General features: G+C 42.2%; 1 protein-coding gene across 4 annotated transcripts; it reads right to left on the reverse strand.

Moving 5' to 3' along the window:
* Positions 1-11: 11 nt before the first annotated feature.
* exoc1 (exocyst complex component 1) lies at positions 12-15631 on the reverse strand. Of its 4 annotated transcripts, XM_069680578.1 has the most exons (20): positions 15584-15631; positions 13469-13600; positions 13253-13383; positions 13013-13172; positions 11300-11317; positions 10509-10696; positions 10185-10412; positions 9962-10094; positions 9694-9803; positions 7314-7463; positions 6713-6821; positions 6086-6130; positions 5579-5742; positions 4171-4284; positions 3838-3917; positions 3481-3709; positions 2077-2260; positions 1796-1995; positions 1529-1723; positions 12-384 (listed from the first exon to the last, which is right to left on the reverse strand). In XM_069680578.1, the coding sequence occupies exons 2-20, from the start codon at positions 13590-13592 to the stop codon at positions 232-234; spliced, it is 2715 nt and encodes a 904-aa protein (XP_069536679.1). In that variant the 5' UTR covers positions 13593-13600; positions 15584-15631; the 3' UTR covers positions 12-231. The 4 variants fall into 4 exon arrangements, with proteins under 4 accessions (XP_069536679.1, XP_069536680.1, XP_069536681.1 ...); XM_069680579.1 differs by lacking the exon at positions 11300-11317; XM_069680580.1 differs by lacking the exon at positions 6086-6130.
* Positions 15632-15936: the final 305 nt, after the last annotated feature.

Below are 15936 nucleotides of genomic sequence, written 5' to 3' on the forward strand. Positions count from 1 at the left end.
AAAGACACAACTTTTAATGGATCGGCAACTGTGAATTTATTATGTACACATGGCATATGGAAATAACAAAAATATAACACAAACAAAGTATTTAGAGCAGAGCTGTTGGATCTTAAACTAACAGGCACACGTATTGCAGACATCTCTTTCTTAAAATACACACAAGAAATGTTGAATGTCCAAAGAACATGTTTTTTAGTAGTGAATCATAGTGCAGCTGGAGAAGCTAGATTAATGAGACTGAGCGATGCTGGAGAAGTACTCCAACATGTCCTGGATGGTGAACTCCATGGTGATTCCAGATCCAGGGTAACACCTGCCAATCAGGTCCTCAAAGTGCTTGTACTGACGGATGAACTCGTCTTGCATGGAGTGCCACACCACCTGGTGGAGTCAAACAGGAAGTGCATCAGATCAGAGAAGATGTTAGCTTTAACATCTGTGAATATTTTCATTTTAAATCCTTAGATATAAAGTAGAAGATGTGACATCATCAATCTGAGATGGAAGCAATTGACAGCCATCTTACCTGGGTCTAATTTTACCCTGCGTATAAGAGGGTTAAGTTTTCAATCTATTCTTTATTCTTGTGTGTTATATAATCTGCTAATATTTAAAGCTATTTTAACATTAACATTACCTTTGAGCTCAAAGATAGCAATGCGAATATTAAAACTATGTTTGCTGGTTATAAAACAATTTTTGATTCATAGATATTGATGAGAGGAGAGGAGGAAATGTCTTCTGATAGCGGGTTAATTTCTTTTTTTTCTGTTGAGACTGGGGGGAATTTCTCAAACTGGACCCTCCCCACTCCGTCATAGTCTGAACTCCGTTAAACGTCACCCTCTCAGCTGAATGAAGCTCCTTCATTAAGATGTAGGGATCAGATACAGCGTCGAGCTTTTGGACGAACTCCCCTCATTCCAGCAGAAACAGGAACTTTATGTAACCATGGTTTCATCTCATAAAATAATAATGGGCAATATTAAAATCACATCACGTAATGTGACAAAACTTTCTCACAAACTGTTTTATTAGAAGAAATTAGATGTTGCAAAGCCATAACGGTAATGCTGCCAAAAGGTGAACAACCACAGACTTTGAGATGATGACTCAGCATCATTTCACCAGCTCTAAATGTTAATGACCCAGAGTCAAATTAATGCAGCTGATGACTGTGAAAGAAACTCTGCCTTTTTCTATTTTTCTGTCTCTGACTTTAAAGAGTCCAAGAAGTTTTCCTAACACGTGTCGCATTCGTTTTTATACCATCATTTCTGTAACAGATTAAATGTAATAATAATGTTTTCAGAACAGAGATGGCTATCCAGGATCAGGGCTAGAGGCCAACCTGCTTTAAAATCTGTCATAAAGGTCATTTTTGGGGCTTTGGTGTTCTTGGAGTTCCAATTTTAATCTAAATGTCTCATGGAAGGATTTTTAATCCTGAAGGTAAGATTGCGGATGGTTGACTCCCTAAATTATTAGGTATTGTCACATCCACTGTTCTTCATTAATCTCTCACCTGCAGCAGATTTTCCTCTTCACACAGATGTTTGTCCACCTTCTTGTAGAGGTTATCGAGTCCCTTCTTCACCTCTTTTCCAGGATATTCTTTGATGACTTTACGCAGCTCTTGTTTGTTGAAGGCCAGCTGGTAGCTCACCTCCTCCTCACGCACACCCTGAGCTACACGAGCCTCGACTCCTTCAAAGAAATGCTGCAGGAGAGAGACAATAGTTTACAGTTTTCTGCAGAAACATAACAGAACTTGGTGATAACTGTGACTTACATTGAGTTTTTCTAGCGGCTGTCCCAGGGAGTTGATGACGTAGGACTGCAGGTGGTCGGTGTATTTGTGTTTGGCTTCTCGTCTCTCTGCGTCCAGGCAGGAGATCTTCAGACGAGACAGTGTGGAAAAGATGTGGTGGAAATTCTCCATCATCACAACGTCCCGCGGTGTCTTCTGACTCTCATTGGCGACTTTCTCCACTGAAAACAAATACAGTTTTCAGATATTTTTTCATGCATTGCATAACAAGGTAGGATGTTTTGGTTCACAAGCGGCCTCACCGTTCATGAAGACAGCCCTGATGAGTTTGACGTAAGCTTTATCCAGGTCCCCTCGGCGCTCTGCGTTACGGAAGATCGTTTCAGCCAGCTCAGCAAAGTCCTCAAACCCGTTGACAAAAAGCAGGATTCCCACTTTGCTTTTCTTAGAAATCTTCACTTCCTCCATCTGCCGGATCTGCCCGGACTGTGAGAGAGAGATAGATTGTATTTAGTTCACAGAGTACTTTATGAAAAATAATCTTAACTTGACTTTATTGCTGGAATTTCTTCCCAAAAACAAAAAAAAAAACAAGCATGAAATGTCCTTTTTTGAGAGGGATGTGCTGATCTAAGTAAAGTAGTATCTGCATCGCATTTATTAATAATTTTTGTGAGAAGCATTGCATCACAGGTAGACCAATCTCAGCTCCCATCGGCTATCACGTGACGACGATATATCCTCTGGGAGTGACGGCGAGCATTTCGAGCATTACGGTTTTGCCAGTGTCCAGCGCTAAACGACTTCCAGCGCAGACGTCCTTCTCCGTGCGCTGCATTGTTTACAGTCCAGTTAGCAGCTCGAGAAGCGACCGTGTGTTCAGATCAAAGTGAAGTGAAATTCTCCCTCCAGATGTGTCTGAGCGCCCGTTCATCTGTCTGTGCTGAGTCTCAGTCTCACTGTAAACAGGAAGTTACACAGAGGCTGCACTCTGGCTTACTGCAGCGGGATGAAGCCCAAACAGAAACAGATTCTCTTGTGATCGACTTTAATTAACGGCTCTTCAGTTTGCTGAAAGAACAACATCATGATGCAGATTAGGAACAACATGAAGCTTTGTCAGGTCTGTCCTCAAGAGGAGAAGAAAACTACTTTAACATGAGACGGAGGGCGGAGCCATCATTCTGATGCATTCAGGGAAGTCGGGAAATCTAAACACTGAATTGTTTTTGTGACACAGCATCAAGGGAATTTGTCTCAAGTTGAATTTTTGATCTAGAACAGATTGTTAGCTGTTAGCTGTTAGCATGCAGATGTTTATAGAGATTAATAAGAAGCAAAATCAACGTCGATGACTGCTGATGGGAGCCGGGATATCATTACAGCAGATTATGTTCCGCCTGCTTTTGCTCTTCACACGGACTGTTTTTCCAGCATACACCAAAGCCTGCTGATATGTGATTGGTCAATACTACTCAGACTACAAACGTACTACAAACAGAAACCAGGACACTTCCCGTATTAAAAAGTCCACGCCCCCCTGCCTACCAATTCTACACTTTTGTGTAAAATAGCGATTTGGCTCAAAATAGCTCAATAGAGTCAAAAAGGATCCATTAAAAAAGCCTTTATCTGCTCTATATCTGATCTTGGAGTTCGGATAAGGACAGCCTATATTTCAGAAGACTGGACTTCTCTCTACTCACGATGCATTTGTCAAAGTTCCTCTTGACAGTGACCAGCACGTTCCCCAGAGTCGTGCTGAGGTACGAGGCAGGGTCGACGTTCTCAGCTGTCCACACATGGTGACTCATCTTCACCAGCATGTACAGAGAGTTAAAGCTGTCAATCTTGTCGCCCAGAGCGATGAGACTGTTGAGCTCCGTCTCGATGCTCTGGAAGATTTTATTCATCATCAGCCGCACCAGGTCTTTCCTGAAGTCACGAAGAGAAGAAACAAAGCAGTGATGAGTGAGAAAGAGACAATATAAACAATGTTTGTGGCAGTGGAGCCGGGCTTTATCAGCAGCAGAGGTGGTAGAAGATGATGTGACAGTACTCACTCTGATGACAGAGAGTGTCTGTGTTCAGCCTGGGGAGGAAGTCTTGACGGCGTGCCTCCATCCAATTCTTCTGTTTCAGGCTGACGAAAGAAGAGACATAAAACATGACAAAAACAAATAAACATCAGCTGACCTGAATGATGCTGCATCTAAAAACATGTCAGCGTGTTATTGCTGTCTTAAATAACGCTCACAGGCAAGAAATATGTTCTTATAATAGACGCCATCACAGCTACGTAAGATGAATGAGTAGAGAGCAAATGTACTGCACATGAGCAGGTTGCATCGATGATCCTCCTGTCAGTTATTTCAGGTACCTGATGACAGATTTACCTGAGCGAGAGGTGGTATAACCGCCGGGTGCTGCTGCAGCTTAAAGAACTTGCTGATGAAGTCTTGTTCTGCGAGACACAGCGGCTCCAGCTCGCTGAGGACCTGCTCGAATATCTGCAAAGAGAAACAACCTCCGTTTAACCTCCCAAGACTGACAAGCAGGGCTGGGCAGTAAAACAATCTCAATACAAGATAGTGATCGAATTTATGGAGATGAAATGAAACTTTGGGCATTTTTTAGTCAGTATGGTCGGATCAAAGCAGAAACACTGGTTTGAATCCCGGTTCAGACGTAGTGGGCCTTTCTGTGTGGAGTCTGCATGTTCTCCCCGTGCAGGCCTGGGTTCCCTCCGGGTACTCGGGCTTCCTCCCACAGTCCAAAGACATGTTCGTTAGGGTCAGTGGTGACTCTGACCGTAGGTGTGAATGTGAGCGTGAAAGGTTGTCTGATTCTGTGTGTCAGCCCTGTGATTGACTGGTGATCAGTCCAAGTGTAACCCCGCCTCTCGCCCAATGACAGCTGGGATAGGCTCCAGCCCCCCCGTGACCCTGAGCAGGATAAGCCGTATAGATGACGGATGGATGGACGCTTTCTGGCTTTGGTTTGAAGTCAGAGTAGTATTGAGCTTTGGTTGTATGTAGGAAAAACAGTTCCTGTCTAGATCATAGAAGTTGAAACACAGGCTGAATGCTATCCATAAACGCATCAACTATCGTCTGATGACAATTTAGCTATGCATTTATCTGTATACAGATATCTGCATGTGAAAGCAGATAAAACATCCAGTCATCACGTCAGTGCACTTTAGACTTTGGTTGTTATGGACTGGTTGAAGGATTTAAGTCAAACTTAACCGTCTATATCTAAAGTTATCAGAGAAACAAGCTCACGTTAGCCGTAGTTCAACAAGTAGCGACTTCACCAGACATCCTGTGTCTGCTGAAAATCATCGGAAGGAAACTGATTTTAAACACGACACTGTTCATTTTGGATAAATCAGCTCCTAGTAGAAACCTTGTGCAGGATGAACACTGAAGGTATCCTAACCTACAGCCAATCTGAGCACCGAGAAAGACGCCAAGCTAACGTTAGCGGCAGCTCATCTCGCAGCTCCTCCTGACGTCCTGTGTCAGCTGGAGAGCATCACACACACTTACTTTAACGTGAAACTGCTTCATTCTGTGCTTTATTTGTTAAACTGTCTTTACTTAAAAGAAAACAGCCTACAGAAGTGTGACAGACAACTTTAATCTAAAGTTTAACCTATGAGCCCTCTGGTTCCTTCATGCTGCAAGTTACTCCTCAGACTTGCAGCATTTTCAACCTATATTGCCGTATTGCCCAGCCCTACATGTACACACATAATGTAATGGTTTGATTGGATCTGTGTTTCTCTGTCAGTGTCACCTTGTCAAACTTGGTCCTGTCAGCCACGTCCAGGTCGGAGGCGGACATGTTGCCCATGTCGAGCAGAGAGGAGGACTGTGAGCGCCGGCTGTTGGAGCCCTGCACGGTCAGCTTGTTGAGGCTCGAGGTGGAGCCTGTCAGCTTCCCAGAGCTGCCGTGAAGGCCTGACGACAAACACAGCGTGATTCAATGTCGTGTGTTTAGTTAGAAAGAGTCAAACTGCAGGATTGTGTAACTCAATTTAGAAAAACAATTATCCAAAATACCGTAGGTAAGACTGGTTAGCTTATTGAGGCGTATATCAAAGAATGTGATGATGCATTCAGCTGCTGTGTGAGGATTTAGCACCAACCAACACGCACAAGGCGAGGTGATGGTTGGCAGAGCGTAAATTGAATGTATCGGGGTAGTGCAGGGTTCCTTTTAGTGCAGCTATGTGAGGCACAGTAGTAAGAAGCAGAGTGGGTAATTGACAGAGGAATAGCTCCATCAAATTGTCATACTTACTTTCTGTTTCCTGTTTGAGTGCACTCTCTTTCCGCGGAAGCGTGGCTGCAGCCAGTTAGAAAGGCAGGCATCAAAGACAGAGACAGGTTAGGCTTAAAACATGCAGCATGGGAGGCGTGAGGCTAGAGGTTAGACGTACAGAGCTACACACACGCTGGCGTGCACTGCAGTGGTTTAGGTATGCTGGTAGCTCGGACAAACCTTTGGAAAACAAATTCTTTTGTTTTTGTTTGTTTTCAGCAGGAAAAGCTAACACAGGATGCAGAAAGCAGAGTTCTATAAACCAAAGCTCAAACAAGAGTCCTGTTCAGAGCTTAGATATAAAAAGCTTTCAACATTAAAGGTCCGTGTGCAAACAGGAGAGACGTCTTCAAGAGGTAAAACAGGCAGCACACGTTAGGTAAGGAAAAATGCTCCTGGTCACAGATGTGGTGCAGAAAAGGCTGTTAAAGAATTAGTCCTCATTTCCTTTTTCACACATGAATATTACACAATGTTCTGTCTTTAAATTCAACACAAATGCTGCACAAGCTAATATAGAAACACAGTATAATTCTCAAGAAAGAGACAAGAAGACAGATTTTACTCAGAAATACAAACACGCTTCGTGTTCTCAGAAGTTCTTACCAAACTTGCCCTTGGCCTCCTTTGTTGTCCCCGCCATCTTTATCTTTGCAACCTCAAAGAAGTCTTTGATTTCTCGTTCATATAATCTGCTCATGTAGTCAACGTAGGTCTGAAAAAGGAGACGACATTTGTTTAGATGCTGTTTAGATGCTTTAGATGTTGAGATGCAAAACAGCACTCAGAATTTAAGGAATAATTAAACTTTCTGCCTTGTTTGCTTTTCTACATTTCTATTAACATGAAGACCAGTGGTTTGCTGGATGCTTTTGATTTGTGAAGAACAGCTGTACCGCAGTTTATTTGTAAAGCAGGAATTAAGGGTGAAGTCAACTAAAAAAACTTAAGATCTAAATTCTGTAAAGTTTCAGATAAAACAGGCTACAAAGAATGAGTGTTGATTTACTGTATAACATCCTTTTAGTTATATGTTTATTGTTACACTGATGTTACAATCAACTGTATCCTAATGACTGAAAAAAAAGGTGAGCAAGAATGAAAACCATATTTTCATTTCGTCAACCAAAAGCTGTCTGACGGATCTTCTCATCTAACTCTCTGTGAAACAGCAGACATGCATATCCTGTCAGAAAGCATCACTGACCCTCGACAGGCCCTCGTACTTCTCCCTGTGTGTGTTCTTCAGCCACTCCATGAGCTTGGCGTAGCGCAGCAGGTCCCTGTGGAGGGGGCTGTGTTTGGGCAGGGTCAGCTCAGCCGTGTGCTGCGACAGGGTGGAGCTCTGATCGTGGCCCTGCAGGACAGAGTGAGGAGGCTCAATTAGCAGTGAAAGAACGCTTAATCTTTCTGTTCACACAAAAACACACGAGGAATATTTATCTTGCTTTCTATCACAATCACCTGTGGATAGCATACCTTACCTTTATATTACCAAGAGACGCAAGTTTTCGAGGTAAAACACATTTTTCCACCTAAAATTCAACACTTTGAAAGGTTTCCTCACTTCCCCTCTTTGTTATCTTGTTCAGTATCTATAAGCTTGTGCAATGAGACATGCACGCAGAGCAGACAGGCACAGGATTCAATGATATGAGATCTTTAGCGTAAAAGCCAAGTTAGCACCCAAACACAAACAGAGCCCTCAGCTGAGTGCAGAACGTCGATGAAGGAGGAGGAAGATGAGCGGTGCCTCGTCAGCTTTGAGATCAGATGTTAAGTAGTTAGAAACATCATGCATTCACATTAGGCTCTCTGAGGTGATGAGATGTAAGTTGGTTTGAGTCGCGAGAGGTCAGACATGAGCAAAGAGGGGGCGGGTGGGGTTTCTGTGAGGGTACTCACTGGAAGCGACAGACAGGAGGACCTATAGAACTGAGGGATGGTCATTTTGAAGTGACTGAAGTGGTTGAACTGACACAGAGACAGAGAGCAGAGTGGGATGATTCAAAGTGAGCAACACAGAGAGTCAAGAAGAGGAGGGACACAGCGAGAAGGACACGACATAAAGGAGCCCAGGAAGAGAGTCACAGGTAAACAGGAAGTCCATGAAGGCGGGGGAGAGAGAGAGAGAGACTGAAAAGAACACTGTAGCCCGTCCTGACAGAGAAGACACTGGAGACACAACGTCCTACTCCTGAACCTGCAAAGACATTCCTGCTCCCTTCACTGTGTTCGTTTTTACTTTGATGTAAAATTCAGATACCAAAGAAAAAAACAGCCAGAAAACTAAGTGAAGTTTTCTCTGTCTAAGGAGAACCTCTTTTGTAGCCTCTGATTCTCCACCAGCTACAGTTAAACACAAAATAATGAGCCCCTCAAGTTTACAACAGCCTGTTTAGGAGGACGAACTGGGTTCAAGTGCAACGATATAAAAAAATCTTCATTACAAGTAAAAGTTCTGAATTCAAGGGAAATTGTGATATTTCCTGACATGGCCCTAATTTTTACATGTTTTGATTTGTAAATTATGTTTTGGAGAGTCCATAGATAGATCAGTAGACTGCTTCAGTCTGCAGCTGTAAAACAGGCTGTAATGGCTGCATCGTAATCCATGATGGCAGTCAAAGTACATCTTTTAAAGTTCTTGTTGTTTCCACTGACAGGCTCAGATTGTTATTCTAAGTGTGTGACAGGATCCCTACAGAGATAGACCTTTTTGTTACAGAGGAAGATGATTGTTTTAACCACACACAGACGATAGATCGCTCTCTGCAAACACACCAGACTCCATTCATAAAAACAGTGATTTTACCTCACAGAGCATAAGAGTTGCTAGTCTACCGCTGCTTTGATGGTTAGTTTATTTGTGTTATTGTGTGACTTTGGTGTTTTAAAGAATAGTTTGGGTCCAACATAATATTTGTGTAACACACAATAACACAAACAAACGATAATGATCGAGGCAGCAGTAGACCAGCAACTCTTGTGTTCTGCGAGGTAAAATTACTGTTTTTGTCGATGGAGTCTGGTCAAGAAAACGACGTTTGTTTCTGGTTAAATAAAATCATCTTCCTCTGACAGAGTTTGATAATATATACATATGGACCATTTTTCATCTCTATGCTTTATTGCTATATATTGGATCATTTGATCTCTTGAAGCTCATCAAACGTTTTTTATTTCTTTATTTAACCACAACATTAAAAACTCTCCTGTTCAAGAGTTAAACAAACAACAACAACATCTTTAGATTAAGCTGTAGTTACAGCGGTCACATTCATGTTGTTACAAGTACAATATCTCCTACTTAAATGCAGTAGGTCAAATATACTCAGGTAAAGTACAAGAAACTCACATTTTGTCCACTTGAATCTACTCATGTTACTTTCCACTGATACTTTAAGCATGTTTATAGATGCTTTAGTCGACATTGTTTGCACAGGTAACCAAAGTAAACATCTGACAGTAAATCAGGACAATCTTCTGTCACCTTCCACCTGAGCTGCATCTAAATAATTGGAGTAATGCTACATTAAATACTTTCTAACATGTTAGATCTCTTGTAATAATAGCGAGGCTGTTACCTGGTGAACGAACACATTGTTGAGGTGGTTTGTGAGGCGGCGAGCGAAGGTGTCTCTCAGCTCTGCGAACAGGAGCTGCTGCTGCGTCACAGCCATCAGCTTTTCGTGGCCTACAGACAGAAAAGGACAACAGCTCCATCACGGTAAATAAAAAATTTTGTTCTGCCTGTAAACAACTCCTTCTTTTTCCAAATATGAAGCTTCTGAGGGTTGCACATACCTGCAGCAGGAAACATCTGTAGATCAACAAGCACATGTGTAAACTGACCTGGTCTTAGGGCCACGTTCATGCACTGCAGCAGCGCTTCAGAGGCATTAATGCAGGCCTCGATGCCTTTAGGGGACATCAGGTCTCCCTCCTGCAGGGCTCTGATGTGTCCCTTTGACAGGTCCATGTAGTTCTGCACGAGGAAACACAAACACAGTCATCAAAGAGTAAAAATCGAACTCTCTTTAAACTGAGCTAATCACAGAGTTTCAATGTTTCTAACCACTAAGAACTGGATCTCGTCCAGCAGTTTGCCATTGTTGGTGCTGCTGATCTGGATGAGGCGGTTGCTCTGTGAGATCTGGTCCATCTGCTCCTTGACGCTCTGCAGCATCTCCTCGTAGCTGCTCAGCTTCCCCTCGATGGTGTCCACCTCAGACAGAGCCTCATCCAGCAGCTGCATCAGGATGTTGACCTGCTTCTCCGACGCCATGATGGACTGGATGTTAGCCTTAAAGGTGGAAACAAAAAAAGAGAAAATGGATGGATGACAGAGAACAAAACAGTTTTATGCTTTCTAGTCTATCGTTTCAGTTGCTTCACTCACCCCGTCCAGGACCTGCAGCTCTCTGGAGAGCTTCTCTGCAAAGGCCTCAGCGTTGGAGATGGCGTACTCGCACATCTCCATCATGCCCTCGATGTCCTGCTCCTCTCGGGTGCTCAGCTCCTGGTAGTCGTCCAGAGCATCCTCATCGCCTCCTGCAACGCTCTGACTCTCACCGCTCGGCACCGACTCTGATCGCACAAACAGAGATGGAAACGTGCAACGAAAGCATGAGAACAAAGTTACAACACATCAAATTTTACACCAACAACTAGAGACAAAAATACATTCAGTAGCAGGGAATGGATTTTTCTGAAGAGATGATTTATTATGTCAAGTATGTCATAGATTTTAAATAAATTAGACTCATTCTCTACCCGTGATGTGAGAATATTCCAACAATCTGAAGAGGATCCTTCCAGCTACATGAACTTCTCTATATTTGTTTTTGCATATAAAAAGAAAAAATGTAGTATAAAAAGAATAAAAGCTGCTGCACTTTACTCTGAAACAGCTAGAAACAGTATGAGCTAAATTAGAAACATTAATGTCAGTAAATAAACCAATAAATTAAGGTGGATGAGCAAATAAAACAGCTGAACGTGAGGCAGACATGAGCTAAATGTGTGTTATGATCATTGAAAAAAATGAATCATGCCCGTCCATATGTAAAGTGAAAACTTCAAAGAAAAGGAGCTCTAAGGAGGTGACAGTCTCTAATGAGAATGGTGGTTTGAGGTCATGAGGTAACAATGGAGAGAGGGGTGAGGAGAGGGAAGTTAAGTCCTACCAACCTTCCGCTTTAGGAAGTTCTGGCCAGAGAAAGTTAAAGAGAGAAAAGTGAGAATAAAGAAGAATTTAACACAGAAACCAAGATACAGAGAGGAGGCTGAACACTCTTTTCAAACATGCTATTAATAAATAAAATCAACCGAAATGCAGCAGGGGTTCAAACCAGGGCTGGGCGATTCAACTATACTGACCATACAACGATACATGTTTTACTGGAGTAGATCCGACAGCACAAAATGTTGCATGTGAAGTACCGTAATACTCGGTGTATAAGACGCACTTTACTTTTTCTTTCATCTAAAAAGTGGACTGCGTCCTATATATCGATGCGACCAATATACCAGTATAAAATGTAGAGAGAGGTATTTTATTGTGTTACGGTATTTTACCCAGACGATGGCGCTATAATCTAGCTAAAGCTTCGTCACGGACATGCGTCGTCATGACCGCCAGTGCAGCCGCCGTCCTCACAACAATCAATGTTACCGTGGGCTGAGCTCAACTGCCGCACCTCGGCAGTGTGAAAACAGATGGTAGGCTGTAATCTGAGCGTGTTTTGAATGTGTTTCAAATTAAAATAAATTGTTAAAATAATTTGTATACACGTTTTTAATATTTAATAGTGTCAGGAAACCCTTTTCCCCTCTGGGATAACCCCAAAAACAGACTGCGTTTTATATTGCGGTGCGATTTATACTCCGGATTTTCCGGTATACGTTGAAGTTCGTGCTCACTTCCCACTGCAAAACATTGATGAACTGCCGGGAGAGAAAGTGGATGTTACCTAAAAAACACTGAAAATGTGGAATCAAGTTGCACGAACGTGACAGTAAGAGTGTACTCCTGTTATCGTCTAAAGCTGAAGAAATTTCTTTATCGTGTAATAATTGATGTTAATTCTAGTCATGCTAGAAGCAGCTCAGCTAGCAGCCCCCCTAACGTACGTCCTGCATCTGCCTCCAACTCCAGGAAACAATTGGAGCTCCTGACGTCCTGTCTGTTGAAGAGTGTTAGAGAGAGACAGAATTTTGACCTGACAGTGCTTTAATCAGTGTTTGTACTGGTTTTAATGATCAGGTCCTTTTATTCTGGAGAGGAGAACACCTCTGTGGATAATACTCTGACTGTTTAAAACTTCAGCACCGCCGCTGAGCTCACAGCCCCCCCTGGCCCTCCAGACGCAGTGACTGTTGAAAAGCGTCTGAGAGAAGCTGATTTATTTACTGCTTTTACTGGTTTTAATTATCAGGTCATTTGTTGAGGAGAGGAGGAGACCTCTGTGGGTAATTTGGCTCCCGGTAAAAACCTTGTGAACGATGAACATTGAAGGAATCCTGAACTAAAAACATGCTGCGCTATGTACTAGTTCTGATTATCTTTACTTCCTTACAAGAAGAATACGTTCTTAAAAATGCATTATAGATAACTTTAGCATATGTTAATAAACTAAAGTGAACTTTCCGGTCTCTGCAGGCCTCCATTGTTTTTAGGACACTCTTAAAACTGGCAGCATTATCAAATCATATATCCTGATAAATCAATAAAGAAGACATTATCATGCTTTCTGCCTTATCGCCCAGCCCTGCCTTAAATATAACAAACACACATATATTTGTTTAAGAGAGAGAGACCGGCCTTCAAACAAATATAATCAAATCATGGACAGAGGCATGCGCTCACAGGGGAGGCTAACATAAGAGCAGAGCGTCTCTCACCTTCCAGCAGCTGAGAACTGACATTCACAAACTCCACCTTCTTCCTCAGGTAGCGCTGGTTCAGCTTCCAGATGCAGGAGATGAAGGAGTTTTTTTCAGCCGTGCTGCTCGCCACCCAGCGGTACACCTTCTCGAAGTGAAGGTCGAATTCAGGATTCTCCTAAACCAGAGAAGAAGTATGAGCTCTGAAAGTTGTGAAAATTTAAAGTTCAGTTGGATAAAATAAATACTTTCTCTGACCTTGCTCGCATCTTTGGCGTCTACTTCAGTCAGATCTCGGAGCTCCCATGTCAGCTGTCTTTTGTAAAAGTCTCCTTTATCAGATTTCTTCACTTTAACCACCTTCACCTGCACAGGCCTCTCTGTAGTGACTGGAGGGGGGACAAAGGCACATTATTTGAGGAACATTCACCTTTGTTATTGACATTATTCTGCAGCTGTTTGTGTGGAACTAACCTGTCGCACACAAGAAGCAGTTCTTCTTCTTCTTCCCCGCTTTGCAGACGTTAACAATACCGAGGAGACGCTCGTCGTTGGGAGTGAAGATGTCCCTCTGGAGAGCATGCTTAATGGCTGTCATGGTGGATGCTGTCACACAGAACATAACAGATTTTTATCAATATGCCCACATAGGATACACATCTATTATACAGGAATAAACCTTCAGTCATCATGCTTGAACTACACGTCAAGTCGTTTTTTCTTCCACAGTATCAGGGTTTACACATATTATCTATAAAGGGCACACATAAGACACTAAAGTAATGCCTAAATAATGCAGTACTTACGATGATTTAATGCATGAAATAATGCAATCATAAATTCCTACTAGTCACCACAAACAAATGATTAGTTTATAATAACTAGATCATCAGTTTAGGTTTGTTAATTCACTGTTAGCTGGTTTCTAGTTACATTAAACCTTATTTCATACAACACCAACTCTAGTGTGGACCACTGTCTGCTCAGCTGTAAAACTCTGCTTACATTTTACATACATACAGCAGACAATGCTGAGAGGATTGTAAACTATGTAGTCATGTGCGCTCTGCTGGATAAGCTAAATCTTTTAAAAATCGCTCCGAACATTGTTTTATGCATTTTATTTTCTAAAAAAACATATACCTGTGCATAGGGACAGAAATCATACATGCCGTTACCAATATATCTATGATAGGACTGATACATCTGTCAGGCCTAGGGACGCACGATATTGGATTTTTTGCTGATATCCAATATGCCGATATTTTACAACTAATTTAGCCGATTACCGATACCAATACCGATATACTTTTTTCCCGCCCACATAATTGCAGAGATCATCAACTCTCTTCTGTATTGGAATTAGCGTACAGTATAATGGTGATACTCTTATCACATTTGTTACAACGGTCGGGGTGACGGGTTAATCAAGTTTGTAGTGTTGAAAGACTTTGCCTTGGCTCCTCCTCGCATCACCGCTCCACACGCCCACACCGTTTGGGATGACGTCACACACGTGACATCATCCCGCTGCGCCGCGCAGGTCTTCTTCGCACTGGGGACATTGCGCCGAGGTCGGGCATTTAATCAAGTATGCAGCAGCCCATTATTTTATCAGTTAATTATATCGGCAGATATCGGAGGATATCGGCGTGTTGGCCGATGTCCGATAGTTCATTTTTAAGCCAATATCGGCCGATACCGATGACGTGCCAATAATATCGTGCATCCCTAGTCAGGCCCTATTTCAGACCCATGTAATATTTGCTCAGCCTCTCTGAAAGCAGAACAGTACCTGTTCTAAGAGAAATATGAAGCTTGTTTTTCATTTAAGTAGCTCTCAGGTGCAAACATTTACATCATAGACATGAATACATAAATACTACTGCATACACTTCCATGTGACTAAAATACAGGCAACTTAATGTCAATCTAAAGTCATAGTACCTTGATTCTTTCTTAATGGTGAGCAACAAAACTAAAATATAAATCTTGTATTTAGTCATGCATTAAATCACTAGGAGTCATGCATTATTTATAAGATTTACACCCTATTTTACTGCCATTTAGGTGACGTTATGCAAATGCCAACCTACCTACAGTTTACCGTATTACATGAACATAAACTTAAACCATTGTTATTTTACTTTACTCTGTACAAGTCTGCTTATCTCAGCACTCCACTCTTCTAACGGTAACTAACGTTAGCTAACAGGATGAAAGAAGCTGTTGACATTGAATCCACGACAGAGTGAGCAGAAAACATGTAGCACACACAACAACGTATTTAAAACACAGTTTAAGTGTTAAAAAGACATAAATAAACTGTTAAGTTGCTGTTGTCTTAGAATAATGAGGGAAATTCCCAAATGAATGCTTTGTTGTCCTCTGTCTGTTAGCCTTCTAGCTAATGGCGTTCTGCTAGCTTGAGAGAGCTAACCACTGTAAGCATCCTCAACGTTAGCCGCAAAGAAAAGACAAAGACTGTGACTACATCAGCTAAATAAACATTGTAATCACCGTGACATATTATGTAAAAGTGAACTCCATCTGTATTTGACAGAAGTATGTTTATTAAGAAGATACTACCTTGTTCTGACAGCCCACCAGCCCCAAGCAAAGCAACGCCCTCCCACTTCCGGGTTCAGCTGTCATGTGACAGCGACAGTGTCAACATCCACATCCACCCTGATTTCCCACAGAGTAAAATCGCTGCTGCCGCGTCCAGTGACCTCACGTCCCTGGGTGCTGGATTTTATACGAGAAAATACTGTTTAAAAAGTCTTTTACATGAGTGCCCAAAAATCTTTTGTTCTCATCTGGCCGTCCCGTCTTTCTGTCAAACTCTTATTTTAGCACCTACATTGTTACAGCAAGTGGTAACTTTTAACAGATGGTTACACTCTTTTTATTATGTTCTTGACCATTATCGTCTTCATCAA

This window comes from Semicossyphus pulcher, unplaced genomic scaffold (genome assembly GCF_022749685.1).
Source record: "Semicossyphus pulcher isolate SPU_LCO1_2020_fin unplaced genomic scaffold, fSemPul1.0.p SCAF_4, whole genome shotgun sequence".
Taxonomy (NCBI): Eukaryota; Metazoa; Chordata; class Actinopteri; order Labriformes; family Labridae; genus Semicossyphus; species Semicossyphus pulcher.

Bases quoted from the DNA above. Each gene is read 5' to 3' on its own strand.
- exoc1 (XM_069680578.1), bottom strand. From the start codon at position 13,592: ATGACAGCCATTAAGCATGCTCTCCAGAGGGACATCTTCACTCCCAAC. The intron at 10,095-10,184 runs GTTAGAAACATT...TTCCTCGTGCAG, and splicing joins ACGAGATCCAGTTCTTAGTG to AACTACATGGACCTGTCAAA. The intron at 385-1,528 runs GTGAGAGATTAA...TGACTCCACCAG, and splicing joins AAGAGGAAAATCTGCTGCAG to GTGGTGTGGCACTCCATGCA.